Source organism: Perognathus longimembris, chromosome 8 (genome assembly GCF_023159225.1).
Source record: "Perognathus longimembris pacificus isolate PPM17 chromosome 8, ASM2315922v1, whole genome shotgun sequence".
Taxonomy (NCBI): domain Eukaryota; kingdom Metazoa; phylum Chordata; class Mammalia; order Rodentia; family Heteromyidae; genus Perognathus; species Perognathus longimembris.
In genome coordinates, this window is record NC_063168.1 from 56,815,584 (window position 1) to 56,843,282 (window position 27,699).

At 38.1% G+C, this 27,699-nt stretch overlaps 1 protein-coding gene across 9 annotated transcripts in view; it reads right to left on the reverse strand.

The window, feature by feature from the left end:
- Birc6 (baculoviral IAP repeat containing 6) overlaps nt 1–27,699 on the reverse strand; it is a 187,016-nt gene that overhangs the window by 24,613 nt on the left and 134,704 nt on the right. For 8 of the 9 annotated variants that reach the window (XR_007211930.1, XM_048353168.1, XM_048353167.1 and 5 more), the window contains 9 exons: nt 25,325–25,456; nt 23,267–23,434; nt 21,888–22,061; nt 19,966–20,162; nt 17,900–18,200; nt 15,225–15,442; nt 13,001–13,165; nt 12,047–12,215; nt 3,853–4,063 (listed from right to left, as the gene is read on the reverse strand). Coding sequence is in view for 8 of the 9 variants with exons in the window: in XM_048353168.1 (XP_048209125.1) it covers nt 3,853–4,063; nt 12,047–12,215; nt 13,001–13,165; nt 15,225–15,442; nt 17,900–18,200; nt 19,966–20,162; nt 21,888–22,061; nt 23,267–23,434; nt 25,325–25,456 (1,735 nt within the window). In the remaining variant the exon portion in view is untranslated. Of the gene's footprint in view, nt 1–3,852; nt 4,064–10,609; nt 10,621–12,014; nt 12,216–13,000; nt 13,166–15,224; nt 15,443–17,899; nt 18,201–19,965; nt 20,163–21,887; nt 22,062–23,266; nt 23,435–25,324; nt 25,457–27,699 lie in introns of those variants that run through there. The other variant, XM_048353174.1, reaches the window with a different exon arrangement.

Consider the following 27,699-nt stretch of genomic DNA (forward strand, 5'->3'; position numbering starts at 1 on the left):
GAAAAACTCACAACAAACAAAAACCTGTTTTTCAGGGCACCCTTGTAATCTTAACTATTCAGAAGACTGTGAGATCTGAGAATTGCAATTTGAAGCCAGTCCAGGAAAACAAATAAAAAAAAAATCTCCAGTTAACGACTAAAAACAATGGAAGAAGAGCTGTGACTCAAGTGATAGAACACCAGACTTAAACAGAAAAGTTGAGTGAATGTGAGGTCCTGAGTCCAAATCCCTGCATTGGGACCAAAAGTTATTTTTACTTCATTGTTACCATTTACAAACTGTACAAATAGTCCTTCCTTGCCAACTACGTATGGCAAGGAAACAAAATATATACCTAGACAGTTTTGTTTTTTGTTTTGCCTGTCCAGGGCCTTGAACTCAGGGCCTGAGCACTGTCCCTGGCTTCTTTTTGCTCAAGGCTAGCACTCTGCCACTTGAGCCACAGTGCCACTTCTGGCCGTTTTCTATATATGTGGTGCTGAGGAATTGAACCCAGGGCTTCATGTATGAACGAGGCAAGCACTCTTGCCACTAGGCCATATTCCCAACCCCACCTAGGCATCTAAGTTCTATATAGAGTCATGGCTGTAATTATTACTGATTTTTTTTTTGGCCTAGTGATTGAACTCAGGTTCCAGGCACTGTCCCTTAGCCTCTTTGTGCTTAAGGCTAGCACTCTACCAACTGAGCCACAGCAAAACTTCCAGCTTTTTCTGAATAGTTTATTGGAGATAAGAGTTTCAAAGACTTTTCTGCCTGGGGTTGACTTTGAACTGCAATCCTCAGATCTTAGCCTCCAGAGTAGCTAGGATTACAGGCATGAGCCACCAGCGCCTGGTTGAAATGTTTTTTGTAAGTATAAACAATTACATATTTATTAGAACTTATCCACAGTAAGGTAAGCTGGCTTCTTCTCAAGAAACTAAAACATAAATGAATTAAAGCACAGAGGCTGAAACAAAAATATTATACTCATTGAAGAATGTAGGAAATACTTCCAATTTTTTTTTTTTTGTGCTGGTCTTACGGGCACTGTCCCTAGGCTGTTGTACTCAAGGCTAGCACTCTACCACTTGAACCACAGCTCCACTTCCACTTTCATACTTCTGTTTTCTACTTGCCTAAGTCACCAATCTGACAGTTGGGAAAATTCATGTCCCCAACAGATTTTGATCTCTCATACTTGATATGAAACAAAACATTGTACCTCTGGGCTGGTCCATCAACAGACACCTAACAGTTGTCTTTGTCATTACCTAGTCTTTGATACTTCTTGTGAAAATTTTTCTTTTCCTTTTCTTTTGGTAGGTTTTATAGCTTGAACTCAGGGCCTGGGCACTGCCCTTGAGCTCTTTTTTGCTAGCCACAGCTCCACTTCCTGTTTTCTAGTGATTAACTGGAAATAAGAATCTCATATGGAAGCTGGGGCTGGTGGCTCACACCTGTAATCCTAGCTACTAAAGTCTTGGAATGTACAGAAAAATGCAGTAATATGGCTATAATATTAAATCTGCAGGTCTATTCCCTGGCACAGGGCCTAAATAGGTGAAGATATAAAAAATAACTCAACTATTTGGGTGCTGATGGTTCATGCCTATAATCCTAGCTATTCAGGAGACTAAGATCTGAGGATCATGATTCGAAGTCAACCAGGACAGAAAAAGTTTGTGAGATTCTGATCCCCACTAAACTACCAAAAAAGCCAGACTAGAAGTAGAGGTTGCTCAAAAGGTAGACACTATCCTTAAGCAAAAGAAGCTCAGGGACATTTCTCAGGCTCTGAGTTAGAGGCCCAAATCTAGCCAGGCACTGGTCACTCAAGCTAGTAATCCTAGCTACTTAGGTGGCTGGAATCTGAGGACTGTGGTTCAGTCAGTCCAGGTAGGAAAGTCTGCTAAATTCTATCTCCAAGCAACCATCAGAAAACTAAAAGTGGAGCTGGAGCTCAAAGTGGTAGACACTAGCTTTGAGCACAAATGCTCAGGACCAGAGTTCAATCCCCACAACGAACAACAAAAAATTAAAGCTACTTATAACAGCTATTAGGGTGACAAAAAGAAGCCCAACACAACTCTACATGTGAGCCACATTTAAAACCAAACTCAAGTGGGGTACCAGTGGCTTACCCCTGTAATCCTAGCTACTCAGGAGGCTGAGATCTATAGATCATAATTCGAAGCCAGTAGGCAGGAAAATAAGATGCTTATTTTCAACTAAGTACCCCAGAAACCAGAAGTGGAGCAGTGGCTCTGGTAGTAGAATGTTAGCCTTGAGCACAAAACCTCAGGGACAGCACTTAGGCCCTGAGTTCAAGCCCCAGGACTGGCACAAAAACAAATAAGCAAACAAAACTCAAGCTTTTACAAATTTTGAATGTTTAGTTATAAAGCTATTAAAGTCATCTCAAACATAAAATATAAGGTACAGGGAAAACCAAGATTCCAAGTAAAAGACATGGGACATTTCAAACATTGGTATGTATGATATAGACTGACTGGATTAGAGAACCATAAAAAAAAAAGTGACACCAAATATACCACTATTCTCTTCTATACAATATTAAAAGTATACTAATCAAGTGTCCCTTCCCATTTTGCTACCCAAGTAACAGAGTAGTTAAGCTATAGTTTTATATATGTGTGTATGGATATATACATAATTATAGTTATAGTTAAATGATAGCTTGAATTTTTATTTTCTTTCAGATTTGAGTTTCACTATGTTGCTCATGTCTTCGAACTCCTGGGGACTCAAGGAATCCTGAGGTCCTGGGACTATGCACACATGCCTAACTGATCATACAGCCTTTTATAACTCTTCTCTAATTTATGACTCCCACTGCCTCACAGTAAGTCATCACCTTCTGTTTTGTTTTCAAAGTACTAGATTCGAGTTTAAGAGTATGACAAGCACATTACAGCAGCCACACTGGCAGCCCAAGGCCCAACTGTTAAAGAAATAATGGGAGTATATGAAGTCAATAATCTGACAAGTTGATTTTTCCTTCAGAAGGAAACACAAAAACAATTCATTGCCATTATTTTATCTATAATTTAAATTGAAATAACTCAGAACAGGGAAAGCAAATACAGTGCAAAGTTGGGAACAATATTGGACTAAAAACATTTTCTACATTATTCAAGAAGTTCCTGGTAACAAAACTAATCATCAAGCTTAAGTAAAAATTAATTTAAAATGTCAATTATTCCATCAACAATTCTACTGTAGTTCCAATATATAAATGCTGAATCTTTAACTTCATACAAAAGTTACACCATAAAATGCAACAAATACCTAAATGCAACAATAGTCCATAAACCCAACAATTTGGCTTCTAAGACTCTATCCTGTAGAAATGTCTATAAGCCTCCAAAAAAAAAAAGTCTGAGGCTATTATAAACTAAAGGTGACCTACATACTACCCACTAATAAGTGGTCAAGCACATACTTAATAACATCTGTATACAATGGACAACCAGAGAACAATGTCAGTGATGTGTATTTACTGACAATGAAAAGTGTCTCTGACACCAATACTCAGTGAAATTAGTATCTATTTGTACAGCAAGTACAAAGTAATTGCATTTTAAAAGAATTCCACTACCTGCAGATACCTGAGAAATGACTGTGAATAAATGTTTCTAAGTATAGGATATACTTAAACATGTTTTCTTTGTACATGGTGTGTGTGTGTGAGAGAGAGTGTGTGTGTGAGAGAAATCTATGTATTCTCTAAGTATGTATGTGAGTGTTAAAATAGTGTGTACCAATGAAAAAAATTTTCAAAAGAGCTATTTAAAAAATAATTTGTTACAGACAAGATCAGGAGGAACAAGTTAAGGACAGTACCTTAAACGGTTGGTATAGGTATCAACACATGTCTTCATTTTGGCCAATAATGTACCAACAGAAGTTTGACACTCTGTTTGTTCTTCCTCTTCTTCACCATTCTCTGTTGAAAGAGGCAACAATAGTGGCACCATAGATGTACAAGAAGCAATCGCCCGGAGCAATTCCAACAGAGCACGATATAGTGGCACATGTCTTGCCATATCCAGAACTGTAGGAGAAGAGTATAAGAACAAAATGAGAACACATTCACCTTAAGACTGAGCCTACATAAGCCGAGTGCTGGTGGCTCACATCTATAATCCTAGCTACTTAAGGAGGCTGAGATCTGAGGCTATTGGTTCAAGGCTAACGCAGAAAAAGCCATAAATGGTACTATGGCTTGGCTCAAGTAGTAGAGTGCTATCCTTAAGCAAAAGGAGGTCAGGGACAGCTCCTAGACTCAGAGTTCAAGCCCCAGGACTGGCAAACAAACAAACAACAAAACACAAAAAAGAGCAAGCCCCTAGCAACACAGACGCTATCGAGCTCTTGAGATTAGCTTGACTGATGGTCAACAATGTACAAAGAATGTAATAAGCATTAATATACAAATAGACATAGTGCTGGGTATCTGCTTATATTATATATAAAAATGGGTAAGTAGCACAAATAATATATACATATATATTTTTGTTTGTTTGTTTTGCCAGTCCTGGAGCTTGAACTCAGCCTGGATGCTATCCCTGAGCCTCTTTATGCTCAAGGCTAGCAGTCTACCACCTGCGCCACAGCTACTTCTACTAGCTTTTTGTTTATGTGGTACTGAGGAATCAAACCTAGGGCTTCATGGATGCTAAGGCAAGCACTCTACCACTAGGCCACATTCCCAGCCCCACAAATAATATAGCAGTAAAGAACACTGATAGCATGATGCACATGTGTATGTATGTATGTATTGTGTATGTGTGCACATATACCTATAGATATGATATTCTCTATTTCTAAGACAAGGTCTCACTAATGGTTCATGCAGATCTAGATCATGTGATTTTCTTTTTTTTTTATTTATTTGTTTGTTTATTTCCATTTTCGAGATGGGTTGAATTTTCACTGCAAACTCCTCTGGGGAGGATGAGGCAGGGGCTGGGTGGCAGGTGCAGGGGGCCAGAGGAGACACCTGGGCAACTTTGTGGTGGAGGCATACTTCATTCTCTTATATAAGAAGGGGTGGGGGGTGTCAAAGTTAATATTATGAGTCTTATTTTGGACTTCAAGAAACTGAGTAGGGCTGGAAATATGGTCTAGTGGCAAGAGTGCTTGCCTCCTATACATGAAGCCCTGGGTTTGATTTGCCAGCACCACATTTAAAAAATGGCCAGAAGTGGCGCTGTGGCCCAAGTAGTAGAATGCTAGCCTTGAGCAAAAAGAAGCCAGGGACAGTGCTCAGGCCCTGAGTTCAAGGCCCAGGAAAGGCCAAAAAAAGAAAAAAGAAACTGAGAAGACATGTTTATGAATCAAGAAAATATTGTGAAAATGGGTGTTTTACCCAATGTGATCTAAAGATTCAGTACAATCCCCAATAAAATCTCAATGATATTTTTCTCAGAAATAGAAAAATTCAATCCTAAAATTCATATGAAAGCAAAAAAGATCCCAAATAGCCAAACAAATCCTAAGCAAAAATAGCAATACACTAGGCACCACCATCAATACTTGATTATAGAATCACAGCAACAGAAATAAGGCATTGTCTTAAAAAGACACATAGACCAATGAAATAGAAGCCCCAGAAATAAACTCACCCAACAATAACCATCTGAGTACTGACAAAGGCACCAAAAAGCATACACTGGAGAGGACAAGCTCTTCAACAAACAGTGCTAAGAAACCTGGATATGTACATGGAGAATACTGAAACTAGATCCCCATCTCTCAGTACAAATATTAATTCAAAATCTAAATAAAAAATCTAAATGTATGGCTGAAACTCCGAAATTACTAGAGAAAATCTTTACATTCATGTACCTTACTTTCTAGGTAAGTAAGACAAAAAATTAATATGATTATCTACCAGGATAAAACAGCTATTGACTTGAGTTGTCTGCCAGGTACCTGAAACTGGTCTTGGAAACCAAAATACATACAAGGTAAACTTCAAATAATGCTTTGCTTGTACACAAATCTTTCCTGGTTATCTGCTAAAACAGACGGTCCTCAGAGTAACTATCTATACTCTCATATGCTCTCAACTCTATGCTATGACAAAGATTCTTTCTACACCTATTCTGTCTACTTTTCCTTCAAAGATATCTCTGTGCACTTTTGACTTCTAGCCTTGTAAAACAAGTATATGCATTCTTAACCTACTTAAGAGTTTTCCCTTCTTAGCCAAAGCCTTCTTTCTTCTCTTAGGATATTCCTTCCCCAGTTTCTGTACTAGTACAGATGATATGTATATTCTCAAGCCTCATGGAATTCAGAGTTTAGAAATAAGGCTTTCAGAGTAGTATTCAAATTTCCAATTACAATTGTTCATTTGCTTATTCCTTTATTAAGTACTGAGATTTTGTTTCAAATTTTTAGTTTTACTGTTGGGTACAAATTTATGATTTTTATTTCTACCTGTACTGACCTTTTTTTCATTATGTTAGCTTCCTTTTCATTCTTGGCAAATATACGTTTTCTCAAGGTAACCTGTGTAAAATGAATATAGCCAAGCTAGCTTTTAATTGATTAGTTTTTGTATTTACATCCTTTCTCTACTTTTTTTTCTTTTCTGTGGGTTGTAGGGCTTGAACTCAGGATCTGGGCCCTGTCCCCTTTGAGTCACAGGTTCACTGCTACTTTACTGGATTAATTGGAAATAAGAGTTTCACAGACTTCCCTGCCCAGGCTGGCTTTGAACCATAGTCCTCAGATCTCAGCCTGAGTAGCTAGCATTTTAGGCATGAGCCACCAGCACCGGGGGACCCTTCCCCCCTACTCTACTTTTAACCCATCATTACCATAGTTCTCTTGGACTTCACCATATAGTTAGTTCTTTTTAAGAAGTCTAATCTGCAAATATATCTCTTTAAACCATGTATATTTGTTTTATGAAAGGATATGCATTTCCATACTCTTGAAAATGGCACTTAAAAGGTAAATATTTTGTAATACTTTGAACATACCACCAAGTCAGTGGCAAGTAATTTAACATGAATTTATATATTTATGTGTGTGCGTGCACCTGTACTTTGGCACCAGTCCTAAGACTTGAATTCATGGCCTCAGCACTGTCATTGAGCTTTTAATCAAGACTAATATTCTACTACTATAGTCACAGCTCCACTTATAGCTTTTTGCCAATTAGTTGGAAGAGAGTTTCATGAACTTTCCTGCCAGGGCTGGCTTCAAACCATGATTCTCAAATCTCAGCCTCTTCTGTAGCTAGGACTACAGGATGAGTCACCATCTTTAAAGGGAGGAAAAAAAGGTTCACTGCTAGGCACTGGTGGCCTATGCCTGTAACCCTAGCTACTCTGACAGGATAGTGGTTCAAAGCCAGCCAAGGCAGGAAAGTCTGTGAGACTTTTATTTTCAATTTATGAAGTGCGGGTGGGTGGCCAGAGTGGAGCTGTGGGTCAAGTGGTAGAGTGCTAGCCTTGACCAAAAGAGCTCAGGGACAGTGCTCAGGCCAGAGTTCATGCCCCAGAGCAACACACAAAAAATAAAAATCAAAAACAAAAAAAGAGGGATAGTAATGTGGCTAGGTGGTAGAGTGCTTGCCTACCATGCACAAAGCCCTGGAATCGATTTCAGTTCCACATAAACAGAAAGGGCTGGAAGTGGCGCTGTGGTTCAAGTAGTAGGGTGCTAGCGTTGAGCAAAAGAAGCTCAAGGACAGTGGCTAGGCCCTGAGTTCAACTCCAAGGAAAGACTGGCCAAAAAAAAATATGCAAAGCATTTTTTAAAAAATGAAAATAAGGGCTGGGGATATAGCCTAGTGGCAAGAGTGCCTGCCTCGGATACACGAGGCCCTAGGTTCGATTCCCCAGCACCACATATACAGAAAACGGCCAGAAGTGGCGCTGTGGCTCAAGTGGCAGAGTGCTAGCCTTGAGCGGGAAGAAGCCAGGGACAGTGCTCAGGCCCTGAGTCCACGCCCCAGGACTGGTAGCAAAAAATAAATAAATAAATAAATAAATAAAATAAAAAAAATGAAAATAAAAGGGAACAATCGAAAGTACTATTTTTGGCTTGATAACATTCAAACATTCCAGACTGTCTAACAATATCGCCATCTAGTGATCAGCAGAATACAGGCTTACTAAATATAAATGGGAAATATAAAGAAAAATGATCCGGAAACAATAAATGCAGCTTTCAAAATTAAATGATCATGACAAGTGGAAATCAAAATGTTGAGAGACAAATTAAAATGGACACATACTCTATCTAAAAGTTTTCTAGTCAGGCACCATGGCACACGCCTGTATTACTCTTGAGTAGGTAGGATTATGGGCATGAGCCACTGAAGCTGGGCTTATGCATTATTTTTCATACCAATTTTCTTTCTTAGCTTATTGAATGTTATTGGAATAAAAGATTATTAGGCTGTTATCTATTGTTGGCCAACAAAGTTGTGCTTTTATTCACAGTATAAAAATCCACCTTGGCATAAAGATCTAGACACATAAACAAAACCAAAAAGATCCCTGCATTTGACATCTTTTTAAAAGAAAACAACAATCCAATGTTTAAAAAAGAGGTGGGGGCTGGGAATATGGCCTAGTGGCAAGGTGTTTGCCTCATATACATGAAGCCTTGGGTTCGATTCCCCAGTACCACATATATAGAAAATGGCTAGAGGTGGCACTGTAGCTCAAGTGGCAGAGTGCTAGCTAGCCTTGAGCAAAAAGAAGCCAGGGACAGTGCTCAAGCCCTGAGTCCAAGCCCCAGGACTGGCCAAAAAAAAAGAGGTGAAATTTGAAAAAAGTTTTTCTCAAAAATTTGATGAAGAAACAATGCAGACTGAGAAATGGTGACCAATAATTTCTATTTTTTGAGGTGCAATAATTTCTATGATAACTCAGAATATAAGGAGCAGTGCTGCCTTTCAAATAAAAGTGATTTTCCCATTTCTAAAACTGTGGAACCTAGCTTCTACAAAGCACAAAATGGACTAACCCAAGATTCAATCCATCTCATTTTCCTTACCTATTTTTAAGTAATCAACTAATCATATAGATGTGTTCATTTTCATAAATAAGAATACACATAAAGAAAGGTGGGTGCTATAGTGGCTCTACCCTTTTAATCTTAGCAATTCAGAAAGCTGAGATCTAAGGATCACGGTTCACAGCCAGCCAGGGCAGGAAAGTCCCTGACACTCTTATCTCCGAAAACTGCAAGTGGGGCTGTGGCTCAAAGTGGTAGGCTGCTAGCCCTGAGCAAAAGGGACAGTGTCCCCAGGCCCTGAGTTCAAGCCCCACAATTGATAAAATGAATGAATGAATAGGAGAAGTGTAAAGCAGACTGTTCAAATAGGAGTAAAAAACAAACTATAAGAAAAAGAAGTAAATATTAACTCTGCTTGCTTTTCTTGGCAGTGTCTTTTTCAGTTTCTAAAGAAACATATGACTTTCTTTTTTTGTATGAAAATACTCTCTAAACAATAATTCTACAATCAAGGAAATCCTACAGTTAACAAGAAATTTTAGAGTAAGATGGCAAACCAAAAGCTTCCTCCATGCAACTCCTACAAAAACAGACAAGCTAACAAAAGAAAGACTATATTCTGAGGAGATAAAGAGACAAAGTACCAGCATTCCAGAGAAAGACTTCAAACATCTACAAAGTACAGAGAAGCAGAAAGGAAATTAAAAAAAGAATTAAACAATGTGTTCATCTCCAACCTTGGACTCCCCAGGGAAGGAAAGTCAGAGCTGCAAGCACAAGGCAGGCCAGACAGCCCCAGTGACAAGAGACTAGAGGTCCAAGCTGCAGCATAAGCTGCAGCCTTAAACCAGTGGAGAGATCTGGTATGACAGTAACTCCTTCTGTGGTCAGGCTAACATTAGAAAACACATACATTTGCAACAATCCGCTTATCTTGGAGTATTACTGCTCTGTGCCATATGCAAAAGGAGCTTATTGACTGAGACTGAGCTCTGGATACCCTTCCACAGATTCTAGGTGAGAGATGGTCATGAGAGGTAGTACTGCCAAGGGGTAGATAGGAATCAACTGAGCAATTTAAACATGAAGAGTTGGGGCGAGGGTGAAGGTAGCCTCATGCCCTAACCTTACCCCTAACTCCATTGATTACCATGGAGGAGGCCTGGGGCTCCAAGTTTGTTTTTTGTTTTTTTTTTGCCAGTCCTGGGCATTGGACTCAGGGCCTGAGCACTGTCCCTGGCTTCTTCTTGCTCAAGGCTAGCACTCTGCCACTTGAGCCACAGCGCCACTTCTGGCCATTTTCTGTGTATGTGGTGCTGGGGAGTCGAACCCAGGGCCTCATGTATACAAGGCAAGCTCTCTTGCCACTAGGCCATATCCCCAGCCGGGCTCCAAGTTATTGACCCACAAATTGTTCAGCTTTCAAAATTGCTTCTCTGCTGCATCAGTTTACTGCCAGGTGATACTCAAGAACTCTGAACTTAGATCTAGGGATGGCTCAATTCATGCAGCCTTTAATCTCCTGCAGAGAAGGAAGTTTACTAATGGGAAAAGTCTGAAAGTGATGAGACTGGCAGGCAGAATATGTTTTCTTAGTGCCATCCACTTCAGTGAGGAGCTCCTCAACTCTCCAAAGCACTCAATGCATCTGTTGCCCCTGCTTGCACAAACTTGGTAAGTAGGCACCTATAGATATATGAGGCAAAGTTTACTAGTGCCAGCAGCTGCTTCCAGGAAGCCAAGACAGGAAGCTTCACCGTTAAAGCTGCTTCAATTTTCTTCTTGTTTTTTGTACTAGCAGCTTTTACTCATTAAAAAAAAAAATCTTTCAATCTTTATTTAGTATTTCTCTTCTTACCTGCTCTTATTTATACATTATTTTTCTTCATTTATTAATGGGATTTTTTGGGGGGGAGTTGGTCGTGGGGCTTGAACTTGGGCCTTCACATCATCCCTGAGCTTTTGTGCTCAAGGCTAGATCTCTACCAATTTGAGCCACTGTGCCACTGCCTGGGTTTAAAAAAAAAAAAATCTCTTGCTAGTGTACAAAGATAGACAAGAAATCAGTGTAAAAGAATGCAGAACACAGCAATGTGCCTACACAACTACAGCCATCTGGTTTTCAACAAAGGCATCAAAATCATATGTTGCAGTGAAAAACTGAAAAATGGTGCTAGAAGACTGAGTATCCAAATGTGGACAACTGAATCTAGATTCCTATTTCTTACTCTGTACAAAAATCAAAGCAAGTTGCATCAAACTCCTTAATGTAAAGTCCTGAAACTTTGAAACTACTGAAGGAAAACAACAGGAATAACTTGAAGACCTAAGAACAGGCAAGAATGTTCTAAGCAGAAGTCCCATAGCTCTGGAGATGGCAGGATCTGGCAGATGGGAACCTGGGATATTAGCTCAAGTAGTAGAGTTCCTGCCTGACTTCAGACCTCGGTATCTTATCCCACCCCCCAAGCCAAAAATTGAAAACTGGGATTCCAAAACATTACAAAGCTTCTCCACAGTAAATGAAACAACAGACAACCCACAAAAACAGGAGAAAAAATTTCAATCTATATATGTGACATAAGATCAATATGCAGAACATAAAAAAAAAACCTCAGGGTCAAGGCATAGTAATACATGCTTATAATCCTAGCGATGTGGGAGGCAGCGATAGGAAGATCACAGTTGAAAGCTAGCCCAGGCTAAAAAAAGGTTAGTAACATCTCCTAACAATGAACAAGCTAGGTATGGTAAGACACACCTATGATACTTAGCTATGTAGGAAGCATACGTAGGAGGATCATGGTTCAGAATTGACTTCAGAAAAACTGCAAGACTAAAAATAATATAAAAATTTTAAATAATCAATAAAGCAAAAGTAAAAAGAACTAGGGATGTCTAGCCAATATCCTAGGGTTATAATTTAGTACCACCAAAGATAAAAAGTATAAAATATTACTGACCTTACTACTTAAAGCTTAAAATGATAAAATGTGTGAACAAAAATCTTTGTCCACCACGGGGTTTCAAAGGAGTAATTATGCTGACTTACCGGAGTCATTCCGTAAGTAGGAGGACATGGCTGGGATGAGGCAGGACTGGCTGAGAAGTTCAAGCAGCACAGAAGGTAAGGCATTGCTGCTCTGTCCTCTACTCTCAGGAGACGATGAAGCTTCTCCATTTACTGCCCCACTCACAGGGTTTATGTAACTTGCAAGAACCTAAAAACAAAAATCATTGAAAGTAGGTTCCTATTTTAGCTTCATACAGATTAAAGGTCAATATTTTGCTAGACATTCAATCTCAATACTCAAAAACATTATTCAATGAAGGATAACATGTGTTTTAAAAAGAAATGTCCTGCTTTAATTTTCAAAACAGAAGGATGTTTTGCCTGAGTATTGCTTACAAAATATGTGTGCCCTATACATAACCACACAGAGAAGCAATCAACAAAGGACAAAACAGAAAATGTAGAAGCACTTCTGACAATATTTATGATTTTCAGTTAGCTAATATGTTGAGTACACTGGTACCTTAGATAAGAATGATCCTATCATTCTAGAATTGCAGAAAAGTAACACTCAAAACACAGACTGACTTCCATTCGCCCATGTCGGAATCGAGTCTAAACTTTTCTTCATACATCTTTTCTCATTTCTATGCTAAAAGATTTTCAACCCTGGTTCAACTTGCTTGACTCTAGAAATACAGGACAATTAGAGACAAAAAGGTAACAGGGCTGGGGATGTAGCTCAGTGATAAAGAATATATTTATTAGCACGTTTTTTGGGTTCAATCCTCAGAAGCAAAAACTTAATGGAAGCACAGTCTTTTTTGTTCCATGACAGCTTAGAATGTACTGGGAACCAGGATCAAAAGTGAGCATGAAGTGGCTGAAAACGAGTTATATGCATCAGCACTAATTAAAAATTAATGTAATATAAATCAATATAAAATAATAATTTAATTATAACCATGGACAATATCAATTTAACAAACATACCTGCAGAAGACAGGTGACATGTTCCTCTTCCAGCCTCTGCTTAGTTAAGGCCTGTTCTACATCCCACCCAGAAGCTGTAGAGCCTGTTCCAAAGCCAGTCCCTTTGGCCCAATATAGCTGTTGTTCTTCTGTTGATGTAGGGTTATGAGAGCTTGACACCTGTGGCTTATAGTATTAATAATAAAAAAATTATTACAACTTTGTTTTTATAAAAACTTTTGACTATCAAGTAACTGTTGACTTCACACACACACACACACACACACACACACACACACACACCCGGAAGAAGTGAAAACTAGTACTAGAACAAAAATCTACCAATTCAGTCATGACTCAAGATTACCATTTTGTTGGTTAATTACAGATGAAATTTCAAAAGACTTTCTGTCCAGGATGACTTTGAAACTGATTCTCTACATCTCAGATCCCTATATAACCAGGAATACAGGTATAATCCATTGGCTCTTGGATGTATTCGCAGTTTTGATTTGTGCATTTCTGATAACTAATGAAATAACATCCCTTTTATATCAACAGTGCTTTATGTAAAGTGCCACTCAGCTTCTTCCAGTGAGATGGGAGTCAGAAACTTTTCTGTTTCTAGCCAGTGCTGGCCAGAAACCATGATCCTCCTGATTTCAGCCTCGTAAGTAGCTAGGATTACAAGCAAGAGCCAACAGCACCCAGTTAAGTGCTGCTTTTCTCACTGCACTCTATAGCAATAATGTAATATATAATGTACTGTGTGTTTCAAAAGATCTAAAAGAGAGGATTTTGAAGGCTCTTATTACAAAGAAGTGGTAGGGCAGCAGATATGCTAATTACCAGGACTCACTCATAGCATAATCCATACATATACTGAACCGCTGCCATGCGTCTCATAAATATGTGCAATTGTGTATTAATTTTTTTAAGTTCTAATTCTAATTTGGCTGCTTCTCTCACTATGGATTAGTACCTAATAAATAATAAGGGGATTCACCTTTACTTTCTATAAGCAGGTATTAAATATATTTTGTATATGGTATATATTTAGACTTAACCCCAGTAAATTAATTTTTGATTGTACACAGAATTTAAACGTTCACTTTAGTTCAATATATTTATTAAAGTGATTTACTATTACATACTGGTACCACACTTCATAAAGTTGTCATGTGGCATGTAAGATAATCATGCATATATAAACATACCTATGTACATATAAACATAGATGTGGTTATCACTCAGCAGGCTTGTACTTATACAAGTAAAATAGATTCATAGTGGTTTTTGGGTTGTTGGGGTTTTTTTTGCCAGTCTTGGGTCTTGAACTCAGGGCCTGAGCTCTGTCCTTGGCTTCTTTTTGCTCAAGGTTAGCACTCTGCCACTTGAGCTACAGAACCACTTCTGGCCATTTTCTATAAATGTGGTGCTGAGGAATTGAACCCATGTATATGAGGCAAGCACTCTTGCCACTAGGCCAGATTCCCAGCCCCTCACAGTGAGTTTTAATCCAAGCTAATATACATTGACTGGACATTTCCTTCTTTGAAACTGCCTCCAGTACCCTTGACCTGGATCAACTTATCCATTCCTTCAAAATAAAGTAATACTCTATCAACTTCTGGACTGATCTGGGGAGAAATTATACTATTATATGGTTGCATTTTCTAACTCATAAGAGACAAATACATGCAAAGACACTGAAGCATTTTGTTGTTGTTGTTTTGTTTATGTGGTACTGAAGAATTGAACCCAGGGCTTCATGCACGCTAGGCAAGCACTCTACCACTAAGCCACATTCTCAGTTGAAGCATTTTTAAATACATTTTATTTTTCTGATTTATTCATAGGTCTTTTCTGGTTTTGATGCTAGCCTGATAGTGGATTATAATCGATTTTTGTATATTAACAAGGCACAATATATTATATTCACACAAAACACAAGTAAGCCATTAATTACTTTTAGGATTTTGTATGACCTCAATGAAGTTATCCAGAAATAATCAGAGGTTAGTTGGTTGTTTGTTTAGTCCTTCTGTTTCTGTCTTAATGTACTAGACAGAACCTACCAATCAATAAATAGTATGATTTATTTGAATAAGTCTCTAAGACACACAATTAACTTATTGCTTATTTTTTAATATTCTATTTTGGTTATAAAAAGGGAGCATTCAAGCTTCTCAAATACTGCAGAAAAAGCTTTTGTCATAACATGAAGAATTAAAATGAAACCTACCTCTGTTTGATTGAGGGTAGAGTTCGGAACTCGTGGGGCATGATGGCTCAGAGCAGAGAGACAGACCAGAATGAGATGCAATGCTCCAATTTCCAATGCCATCCGCCTTAGAAGCACACCATCATCAGTTGTCAAAGGTGTAGCACTAAATAAGCTACGAAGGACATGGAAAGGAAGGGTTGGAAGCACGTTGGCTGATGGAGATTGGAGAATATGACCTAGATTGAAAAAGAGAAATTAAAAATAAATAAAAGCTATAAACATGGGTTTTTACTGTTACTGGTATTGGTGGTGTTTATTTTTGCTTTTGGGTTTTTGGGGGGGGGCAATTAAAGAGGTGCAGAAAGGTTGGAAGGAAGGGTAGATAAATGCAGTATGGCATTCAGTATATATCATATGGAAAATAAACTATGTAACTTGTGGGCAGGGAGAGGAAGGGAAAAACTAAGGCAAAGTGAAAGAAAGAAGGGATGACATTGTCCAAAGAAATGTACTCATTACCGAACGTATGAAATAGTAACACTTCTGTACAACACTTTCATGATAACAATAAAATTATATTGGGGGAAGAAAAAAACCTACAGCCAGGCACCAGGCTCACACCAGTGATCTTAGAAAGCTGAGGTCTAGGGGCTGGGGATATAGCCTAGTGGCAAGAGTGCCTGCCTCGGATACACGAGGCCCTAGGTTCGATTCCCCAGCACCACATATACAGAAAACGGCCAGAAGCGGCGCTGTGGCTCAAGTGGCAGAGTGCTAGCCTTGAGCGGGAAGAAGCCAGGGACAGTGCTCAGGCCCTGAGTCCAAGGCCCAGGACTGGCCAAAAAAAAAAGAAAGCTGAGGTCTAAGGATCATGACTTGAAGCCAACTGGAACAGGAAAATCCCTCAACTACAGGGGGTGGGGTGGTGGTGGTGGTGGTGGTGGTGGTGGTGTGTGTGTGTGTGTGGTGTGTGTGTGTGTGGTGTGGGGGGGGGTGGGTGGTGTGTGTGTGTGTGTGTGTGTGTGTGTGTGTGTGTGTGTGTGTGTGTGTGTGTGTGTGTGTGTCAGGAGCCAGAAGTGGAGCTGTAGCTCAAAGGTAGTGTAGTGCTAATCTTGAGCAAAAAGCTCAGGGACAGGCCCGGGCCCTGAGTTCAAGCCAGGGAATGAACACAAACATACATACACAAACACTGACTTAAAAGGGTACAAAATAATTATATAGAATATTATAAAATTTATAATGAAACAGACTAGCATAAACAGACTACAAATATCTCTAAATTAAAAGAAAATGGTGCCAGGAAAAGCTCTATAAGGCATAAACTACAAAAGAAATTTTGGATACCTATGATAATTAATAACTACAGAGTATCAAAATTATGACAAAGTAAAATCTGACCACTAAAAAAAGAATTCAAAGTTTCTTACATTAAGAAAATAACTGCTGAACTTGGAAGTAATTTTTACATAAAAAATGAACAATTGAAACAATTTCCTTTTTACAATATTTTTCTACCACACTTTAATCAGAAAGATGTGCTATGTGGAAACAATCTACCTAAATGGTAGATGAGGCCTATGCAGAAAATGTACAATCATGCCTTTCAAGAAACACTCATTGCATATTCACTAAAAATAAGTCTGGAATAGCACAAAGGCAATTCTTTTTTTGTTTCTGTATAGGGGCATGTTTACTGTCTTTAATAGTCTCAAATACCACAATCTTTACCTAGTGTGTACCTTGACTACTTGATGCCTTAAGAATTTTTAAGATATATAATTTTATTGGATTCAATATAATTTGTGATATAAGATTTAACAATGTGGTATTTCTAAACAACATAGGAAATAAACTTTACTGTAAATAATATGATAAAATAAAAGGTATTGTTATTTTTTTCCCAGTCATAGGGCTTGAACTGGGGGCCTGGGCACTGTTCCCGAGCTTTTGTTCAAAGCTAGTACTCTACCACATGAGCTACAATGCCACTTCCAGCTTTTACTGAGTTGTTTATTGGAGATAAGAGTCTCCATTCTGCTACTTTGTTTAACATGTTCTTTCTTAATAAGCCTTTTTATGGTACCAGCTTTTAAACATGGCTGTAGGACTGATTTTTATACAAATTCTCATTGGCTAACTTATCCCCTATGATATATTCTGAGCTTCTAAAAACTTCTGGGGCCATTCCTTCTCTCTGAAATGCAAATCTAAATTTCAATTTCCAAGGCCCCACCAAAAATTATTTTGCTCTTCCATTCATTCACATATCAATGAGTAGAGCCAAGAAATAACCTCACACCTTTGAGACTATAATATAAGTGTACTCAGGCTTTTTATAACTTAATAAGTCTTATATTGCTGTACTTCTGCACTGGTATAACTGAAGGATATTAGCTTCTGGAGGGGCGATCTACTTGAATAACCCACTGCAAGTATTCATCACCCCACTAAGCAGTGTTTTTTGGTTTTCTAGTGGTACTGGGGTTTCAAGTCAGAGCCTTTCACTTGCTAGGTAAACAATCTGTAACTTGATAGCTTTGAAAGAAATATCAGTTCTTTTGGATATTATGTCTAATACTGAAAAAAGCCACCATCATCAACAAATCAGCTAATAGCTTTGCTATGAAAGACATGAATAACTTCATCCATTTTACTTATGTCAATAAATGTAATTAATAACAGTAAATACTTACTTCCCTCTCCATCATCTGTTACTCCCAAAACCAATCGAAGAAGGCACTGGGCATGTTTCCTTTCTTTCAACAGTACTTCAGCGTAACCCGGAAGACGAAGAAATAATCCAAAAGCAGCCAAAGAATGGGCAGGTATGGGAGACATCGTCTGCACTGCTGACTTGATAGGTGGAGGCTCAGCGGCAATAGTTTCTGGAGCTTCATACACTAATTCCCCTGACTGTTCAATAGTCACCCATTCAAACTGATCACTGTCCTTTGGCTTTTCCTGAGTAGTAGATGTTACTACTGGTGTACTCACCTATGGAGGGAGGGATGAAGTTATATTCAGTTATTTGTATGTTTCAATACTAAGTTCAAATTTCAAAAGCCTGACTTCAATCTCTAAAAGCATAACAATATAAAAATTTAAAGAAGAATTTAAAAACCAAACCATCAAAACATCTTGACACTTATGACAACCAACAGTATGGTAAAATCTCCAAGTACTTCCATGATAAAGCTATATTTTCCTTGGTGAAAATAGTTATGTATCATCATATAGTTACATATCATCACATATATTCTCTGGGACCTTGTAAGTATCTTCTCACCAAGTTTCCTTTCCTTTTCTTTTATTTAATTTTTGTGTCTACCCTGGGACTTGAATACAGGACCTAGGGCTATTCTTGAGCTATTATGCTCTACCTTTTACGCCACCGCTTCACTTCTGGTTTAAAGGTGGTTAACTGGAGATAAAAGTCTCAGGGATTTTCCAGTCCAGACTGGCTCCTAATAGCAACTTCCTGAAAAGCTAGAATTTGAGCCACCAGTGCTCTTGTTTAGTTTGCCTTTTTATTCTTTATCTTTTTTTTCCTCCAGTCCTGGGGGTTTGAACTCAGGACCTGGGCACTGTCCCCAAGCTTCTTTTGATCAAGGCTACTACTCTACCACTTAAGCCACAGCACCACTTCCAGCTTTTTCTGTACAGAGGAATCAAACCCAGGGCCACACTCTATCACTAAGCTTACATTCCGAGCCCTTGAGTATTTTTTACAGTAAGAAAAAAAGTTTTATTCTTTATCTTATCAGTGATCTTAAAACATTAATATAGCTCCTTGAATGCAAACTGTCTTAAATTTTAAATAGTAGGGGCTGGGGATATGGCCTAGTGGCAAGAGTGCCTGCCTCATATACATGAGGCTCTGGGTTCGATTCCCCAGCACCACATATACAGAAAATGGCCAGAAGTGGTGCTGTGGCTCAAGTGGCAGAGTGCTAGCCTTGAGCAAAAAGAAGCCAGGGACAGTGCTCAGGCCCTGAGTCCAAGCCCCAGGACTGGCAAAAAAAAAAAAAAAAACTTAAATAGTAGAATACCTAATGTCCATGTATTTTGGGTTCTGGACCAAAAGAAGATATGCTTAGATACTAACCCGATTATCTGTGATGGGCCTTTACAAATGTAATAAAGTTATTAACAAGAGGCAAAATTGGTTTTAAAAGAAATGAAATCAGTAAACCTAATTCTATCTCATTTACAACTAACTTTATATTCTGGCTTTCCCCCTCATTAATTTAAAAAAAAAAAGACAAGGATAGGTAGCACATGCATCAATGATAGTAACATTAGTGAGCATGATACAGTTTAAAAAAAGGTTTTATGAAATTAGCTAAACTGAAAGCACCAGCTAAGATAGGAATAGAAGTAAAACAAAAAGGAACATGAGTGGCACTATACACTACTATTTTACTCTCCTATTTCCAATAGTATCTACAATTAATATCACATCTAAAAGAAGTACAGAAGTAAGTATATTAGAATGACAGAAATAAAATCTAAACAAATGCTACAGTAGAAGGAAACTGGCAAACACAGTTTGTCTTCCACTCATCTCTCCACTATCAACTAATCCTCACAATGCTGTGTACAAGTGACCTTTGAAAGACTTACCCAGTATTATTCAAACATTGCAATGACAAACAAATGAAAAATTAATTAATTAAAAAAATAAACATCAATACAAGTTAAAATTTAAATAAAGGCCTTCAGTATGGAATGATATACTGCATAAGGAATCTTATCTTACCTGTTGAATTACTTCCGGATACAGCATGGGTAATCTTTCTGCAATAAGAGCTAGTCCACCCATTCCTGCAAAAACTTGTAATGGTGACTGAATGGGACAAGTTTCAAGTAGAGATTCATCCAATATCCCATCCATACACTCATCACTAGGTGTGAGAGCTTCATCTTCTGGGCAACTGCCAAGTAAGTCTCCATGATCTACACAACAGATCATTAAAAAAAAAATCAGCAAGAAAGAATATGCTTATAACATCTTTACAAACCACTGGATATCAAGGCTTTCTCTATATTCAACGAAAGAACATAAATATCAGCTGCTCAGATAAATATCAGCTGTTTAGATTAAAGCTAAGTACTGCAATGAACTTTAAATTACTTCTGATACAGCTTTCCATAGTTTTCAAATTCAAAATATGGTGCATGGCTGGGCAGCAGAGGCTCACACCTGTAATTGTAGCCATTCAGGAGGCTGAGTCCAGGAGGCTCACAGTTCAAAGCCAGCCTACACAGAAAAGTCCACAAGACTCCATCTCCAAAATAATCAGAAAAACAAAAGACCAGGCTGGAGAAATGGCTCAAGTGGTAGAGCACCAACAATTAGCAAAACTAAGCTAAAAAGGGCAAACAAAGCCCGAGTTCAAACCCCAGTACAGGCAAAAGATAATAATAAGCAGGAAATCTTAGTAAGTAATGTACTTGCAATATGCTCTAAAGTTTTGCAGTTAGCAAAATTGTATGACAAAGATTTCTCTTACTAAAAATTCAGAATTATACCACATTGGCTGACTCACAAAAAACCCCAAAAGGTTCAACCCATAAAAAGACATTATAAATCTTATAAAAGTAGAGGGATACAATCCTGCTGACAAAGTGGGGGGAAAAAGAAATATACTGACATTTACTAAAAAATAAAAATAGCTAGTAACTAAAAAAATGAACTGTAATCATTAAGACTGAAACTTTATGAATACTCAGTCATACTCATATAGCAAAAGTATGAAAATTTAGAAACAATCACAATATTTAAGGAAATGAAGAACATTAAAACTTCCATTATAACCATGCAAAAACTCCAAAAACGTGCATTTTAATGTAGTTAATAGAAAATGTAAGTAAAAGAAAAGAGCAGGGCACTCATGGCTCATGCCTATAATCCTAGCTATTCAGGAGGTTGAGATCTGAGGATTCCAGTTCAAAGCCAGCCCAGACAGAAAAGTCCCTGTGAGAATCTTAGCTCCAATTAACCACTCAAAAACTGGAAGTGGTGCTGTGGCTCAAGCGGTAGAGGGCTAGCCTTGAGCACAAAGAGACTCAGGGACAGTACCCAGGCCCTGAGTTCAAGCCTCATGGCTGAGCCAAAAAAAATAAATAAAAGATTTTTTTTAAATGTGTGTGATCCTAATTCTGTATGAGGAAAAACGTTTATGAGCATGAACTACATATCAATCTATCAGTAAAATGTAATTTAGTATCACTGCTGTGAGCATCATTGCTGAGCATCAGTGTTTCATGCAGGGAATCCTACCTACTCAGGAGGCTGAGATCTTAGAATATTGAATCAAAACAAGTCTAGGCAGACAAGTCGAAAAGATAATTATCTCCAATTAACTAGTGATGTGCTGGCAGTGAAGCTGTAGCTCAAGTGGTAGAAAAAATAGCTTTGAGTGAAAAAGTTCAAGGACAGTGCCCAGGCTCTGATTACAAGCCCCAGTACCATTAGGACAAAGGAGGGAGGGAGGAAAAGAGGGAAGAAAGGAAGGGGAAGGGGAAGAGGAAGGCAGGCAATTCAAAATAAAAAGTAAATCATTTAGATAAAAGAATCTTGCTAATGGAATAAAAACACAAATTAAGATTATTATCTATAGAAATTTCTGTATTTTAGATGACTCTATAATTTGTAAAGTAATATGACCACACACATACCTTTTTCAGGGTGTAGTCTTTTAAAAGAATCTGTTTTTGACAGGCTTGGGTCTGTAATAACTCTTGATCCCAATTTAACAGTCAGATCTATTGAGCGGTAACCCTGAGGAAGTTTTCGGTCATAAAGGAGAGTTAAAAGCTGGGCAAGTGTCATTTCTGCTGGCAATGGCTGGCCTAAAATTGAAATGACTAAGTTAATCCAAGACAGAGGCACTTACTTATTTTGATTTACTCAGTTACATACTATTTTTACTTCAACATATGACAGAATTTGACTCAGGCACCAATTTCAAAACTACTGAAAACTAATTATTGGAAAATTATAAAACTTAAATTTATTTGACATATGTGAAAATAATATCTACAGAAAGTAATAAAGTAAAGTATCTTAGGAAGACAGAAACAAAGGAACAGATAAGTATGCAATAAATCTAGAATTGGCAAGTATTTCCATAAAGGACCATGTACCAAATATTTTATTGTACGTACTTTTTTAAAAATGGAAACACGTTTAATTCTTTTTTTTTTTTCTGTTTCTGAGGTACTGAGGAATCGAACCCAGGGCTTTATACATGCTAGGAAGCACTCTACCACTAAGCCACATGCCCAGCCCCAACAAATAATTTAATATGCACATTAATATGTGTGGGCATAGTTGTACTCTAATAAAACCCTATATACATGAGAGGTATCCCACCCAGCAGAAACTTGTTTGACCTCTGCTAAAAATGGACAACGTAAAATTTAAAAAAGAAATCCATTCTGAGTTACTTAGCAGTTTGATTAGGAAACAGCACAAAAGTGATGGTAAATAAGGTATTGTTCTACCAATAGAAGGCATATTGGTCAAAATAATTTGCCTTTGGTAGGAACATCATACCATTTAATTTTTGTAATGGGATTTCACTATATCACAGAATCAATGATAGAATTTCACCTATAAAAATTGTTTCATATTCCTTTCCTTTCTATTTTGTTTTTTGCCAGGCCTGGGACTTGAACTCAAGGCCTCAGCACTGCCCCTGGCTTCTTTTTGCTCAAGGATAGCACTCTACCACTTGAGCCACAGCTCCACTTCGGGCTTTTTCTATATATATGGTGCTGAGGAATCAAACCCAGGGTTTCAATTATACGAGGTGGACACTTTATCACTAGGCCATAATCCCAGCCCTCCTTTCCTTTCTGTCTAACCATTTTCTTAGTGTTACCACATTAACATCAAAAGTCAGGAAATACATAACTTGACAAGAGCTAACAATTCATTTTTCCCTTTCTGGTCTTGAAAAAAAAAAGTACGTGGTCAAATATAATTCTGGTGACTACACATAAAATGTATATACCTGTACCATTAAAATTTGTTTACTCATTGTGAATATTACCTGACAAGAGTTTGTGAAACAGATGAAACACTGGGACAGTAATTATTTTGTTAGCAGTATCTGCACCTGAGGAAGCACTGCCTATTTTATCAGGAATTGTCCTCCCTCTCCTGGATGGTGGGCGACACGGTGTAGCTGACACAGCACGTTTAGATTGGCATTTCAGCCCTAAAAGAAAATAATCAGAAAAATTGTATGTTCCCAAGACCCTAATATCAAGTGTGTTTCCGTATTATTTTAATAAAGCACACATTCCTAGCTAATACTACAATAAACAAATTCTATCAGTCCTTATAATATACTATAAATAATTTTGGCTATGTGCATAACTCTTCCCAAATGAGTAAAATTATTGCTAGTTGTTGTAGTGTATGATATAGATGATTGTCTATGTAGAATACATTTCTGTATAAATTTGTATAAACGATCTTATACTTATTTTTCTGTAAGACAGGACATACATCAATACAGAAGTCTTCCTAATTAAGGAGTAATTTAGTTTTTTTTTTTTTTGGTGGTACTAGAACTTTAACTCTGAACACTATTGATAGGCAAGCATTCACTCTACCACCTGACCCAAAATGTACTCATCAATATTTCTGATTTTAGTGTTTTTCCAAATAGGGTTTCATACTTACTCCTGAACCGGCCTTGGACTGTAGGCCTACATACTTTGTTTCCTTCGTAGTTGCACCCACACCAAGGTTATCTTTTAAACAGGACCTTATTTTATTTTTTTGTCTTAGGTTGGCCCAAACCCTAATACTCTCACTGTTACTGTAGTAGATGGAATTACAAGAGTGCATCATAGGGTTGGGAATATGGCCTATTGGTAGAGTGCCTGCCTTGTATACGTGAAGCCCTGGGTTCAATTCCTCAGCACCATATATATAGAAAAGGCCCGAAGTGGCGCTGTGGCTCAAGTGGTAGAGTGCTATCCTTGAGCAAAAAGAAGCCAGGGACAGTGCTCAGGCCCTGAGTTCAATCCCCAGGACTAGCCAAAAAAAAAAGTGCATCATCATGTCTGACTCTCTTATGTTTAGGTTGAACATCTAAAATAATCTCACTTCTGCAAAAAACTTCAAAATTCTCTATTATACTTGCTGCTTTTTTTTCTTCTTTAAATATTAAAAACATCTTTCACCTTTTTGTGTGTTTGTGTGTGTGTGTGTGTGTGTGTGTGTGTGTGTGTGTGTGTGTGTGTCAGAACTGGGGCTTGACCTCAAGCACTCTGTGCTGCCACTTAGCTTTTTTGCTCAAAGTGCTCTACCCCTTGGGCCATAGCTCCACTTCCAGTTTTTTACTGGTTAATTGGAGATAAGAGTCTCAGAGACTTTCCTGTTCTGGCTGGCTTCGAACTATGGTCCCCAGAACTCAGACTTTTAGTAGCTAGGATTACAAGGCATGAGCCACTAGGCTCCAGGGTAGTTCAGGCTAGTTCAGCTAACTTTAGGTTATGAACACACTGTAAATGAAAACTTTTAATAATTTCTTTCACCATGATTTTTGCATGTTTTTCAAAAAAGAAGTTATATTTCTAAGTACTTAGAAGACTTGTGAAGCAATCAGTAATCCTTACCTAGGAATAAGGGTTATCAAGTTTAAATGAAAGGTATAAGCTATTCATACATGTTTACTATCTGATGAAACTGAGTAACCTTTTGGTATAAAATAATGAGACTTTAGGTGCAACATCTTAAGAATTTTTTTATTAAAACACTGTAAGTTAATCGTTTACATTAATGCATTGTAGTACAAAAAGTTTCAATAAATATAAACTTATATTGATAGACAAGCACTGGTGGCTAACATCTGTATCCTACTCAGGAGGCTGAGATCTGAGGATCCGTTCAAAGCTAGCTTGGGGAAGGAAGTTCATGAGACTCTTATCTCCAATTAACCACCAGAAAACTAGAAGTGGCGTGGTTCTGTGGCTCAAAAGGTAGAGCACTAGTCTCAGGGACAGTGCCCAGACCCAGAATTCAAGCCACATGGCCAACAAACAAACTAACTTATATTTAATAGAAATCCTACTAAAATAAGAAAAAAATAGCATACCTGATGCAACAACAACACTGTAATTATCCTGAAATCCATTTTCTGCCTTAACTTTTTCTTTCTCTTCATGGTTCTTCTTTTCTTTGTCATCTTTTTGTTCACTAATTAGTTTAGCTGTAATACTTGGAGTATCTGTAAGAAAATAACTATAATTTATCCTACTTTTCAACATCATTTAAAAAGAAAACAAAATATCTGGAAAGGTTGTGTAGGGTATTATCCTTACCACTGAGCTGATATGAAGGAATTTGGAAGAAATGCTCTAAGTTAAAACCTGATGTTCATGAAATCCTTACTAAGAACCAAAGAAGAGATACAGTATTCACCTAAGCAATCACTAGAAAGTGTCATATACAGCACTAGTAAGAGGTCTAGAAGCAGTTAAGAGAGCGGATAAAGGAGTTCAACATGTGTACCTACATCTAATTCATCACTACAACAGCGTGAATAACAAGAAACAATATGAGTTTCCAAAGAAGGAAATAGCTGAGTCAAGCTCCTGATAAATGGTGAATGTCATTCTTGGAGATCAAGCTCTAAAGAATCACATATTTAAGGGGTTGGCAATGTGGCTTAGTGGTAGATTGCTTGCTTAGCATGCATGAAGCCCTGGGTTCAATTCCTCAGCACCACATAAACAGAAAAGGCCGGGTGGCTCTGTGGCTCAACTGGTAGAGTGCTAGCCTTGAGCAAAAAGAAGCCAGGGATAGTGCTTAGACCCTGAGTTCAAGGAAGAAGAAGAAAGAAGAAAGAAGAAGAAGAAGAAGAAATCAAAGTTAAGATTTCTATTTATGCTGCAAATAGGAGTATTTAGGAACAAATTTCTACTAATAGAGATTTCTTACTTTATTTTTTTCCAAAGGATGAATGTAGATAATTAATATTTTGCTGCTATTTTGAAATGAGCATTAAGGGTTTTCACCATTTAATACTGCTTTCATTACACTAATATAGAGTATATCAGTAAAAAAAAAAAAAATTAAAGTCTGCTAGTGTCCACAGATCACATCTGTAATCCAAGCTATTCAGGGGACTGAGATCTGAGGATTGAGGATCAAGCATCAACTTAGAAAATTCAAGGCCCCAAACTCAAAACCTGTTTCAAAAAGAGAAAAAATGAGGTGGTTCACACCTGTAGTCCTAGCTACTCAGGAGGCTGATATCTGAAGGATCAAGGTTGAAAGCCAGCCCAGGGAAGGAAGTCCTTGAGGCTCTTATCTCCAATTAACTACCAGAAAACTAAAATGACACTGTGGCTCATATGGAAGAGCACTAACCTTGGGCTGAAGAGCTCAGGGACAGTGCCCAGGTCCAGAGTTCAAGCCCCACAACAGGCCAGAAAAAAAAAAAAAACACCAAAAAATTAATTTAAAACTGGGCGCTGATGGATAATGCCTGTAATCCTAGCTACTCATCAGGCTGACATCTGAGGACAGTGGGTCAAAGCCAGCCCAGGTAGGAAAGTCTGTGAGATTCTTATCTCAGAATAGCACTGTTGCTGAAGTGGTTGAGTGCTAGCCCTGAGCAAAAGGAGCTCAGGGACAGTGCCCAGGCCCGGCGGCAAAAAAAAAAAAAAAAAAAAAAAAAACAACACAACACACGACCTTTAGCAATGAGTTAGTGGCTCACACCTGTAACCCTAGCTACTCAGGAGTCTGAGATCTGAGCAATGCAGTTCAAAATCTGCCTCTAGCAGGAAAGCCCAAGTATTAGTACGTACACACACAAAAAAAAGGTTACTTTAAAATTCTGTATATTGCTTAAAAGCATTATCTTGTAATACAGATAAAAACCTAGAGCAATTATTTCCTCCAATTTACTAATCTTCAGTTCCTCTACAATAGTACAATGAGATGGTTTTACCATGGAAAAATCCATCAATTATTTCTAATCACTTTTCATTACTACACATAACATGTACCATATCCAAAGAACTGCTGATACCTAAATGTTATTATACATTTCGTGCACTTGATTGAATTTTTTTTTTTTTTTTTTTTTTTTGCCAGTCCTGGGCCTTGGACTCAGGGCCTGAGCACTGTCCCTGGCTTCTTTTTGAGCCACAGCGCCACTTCTGGCCGTTTTCTATATATGTGGTGCTTGAGAATCGAACCGAGGGCTTCATGTATACAAGGCAAGCACTCTTGCCACTAGGCCATATTCCCAGCCCTTGATTGCTTTTTTTTTTTTTTTTTTTTTTTTTTGGCCAGTCCTGGGGCTAGGACTCAGGGCCTGAGCACTGTCCCTGGCTTCTCTTTGCTCAAGGCTAGCACTCTGCCACTTGAGCCACAGCACCACTTCTGGCCATTTTCTATATATGTGGTACTGGGGAATTGAACCCAGGACCTCGTGTATACGAGGCAAGCACTCTTGCC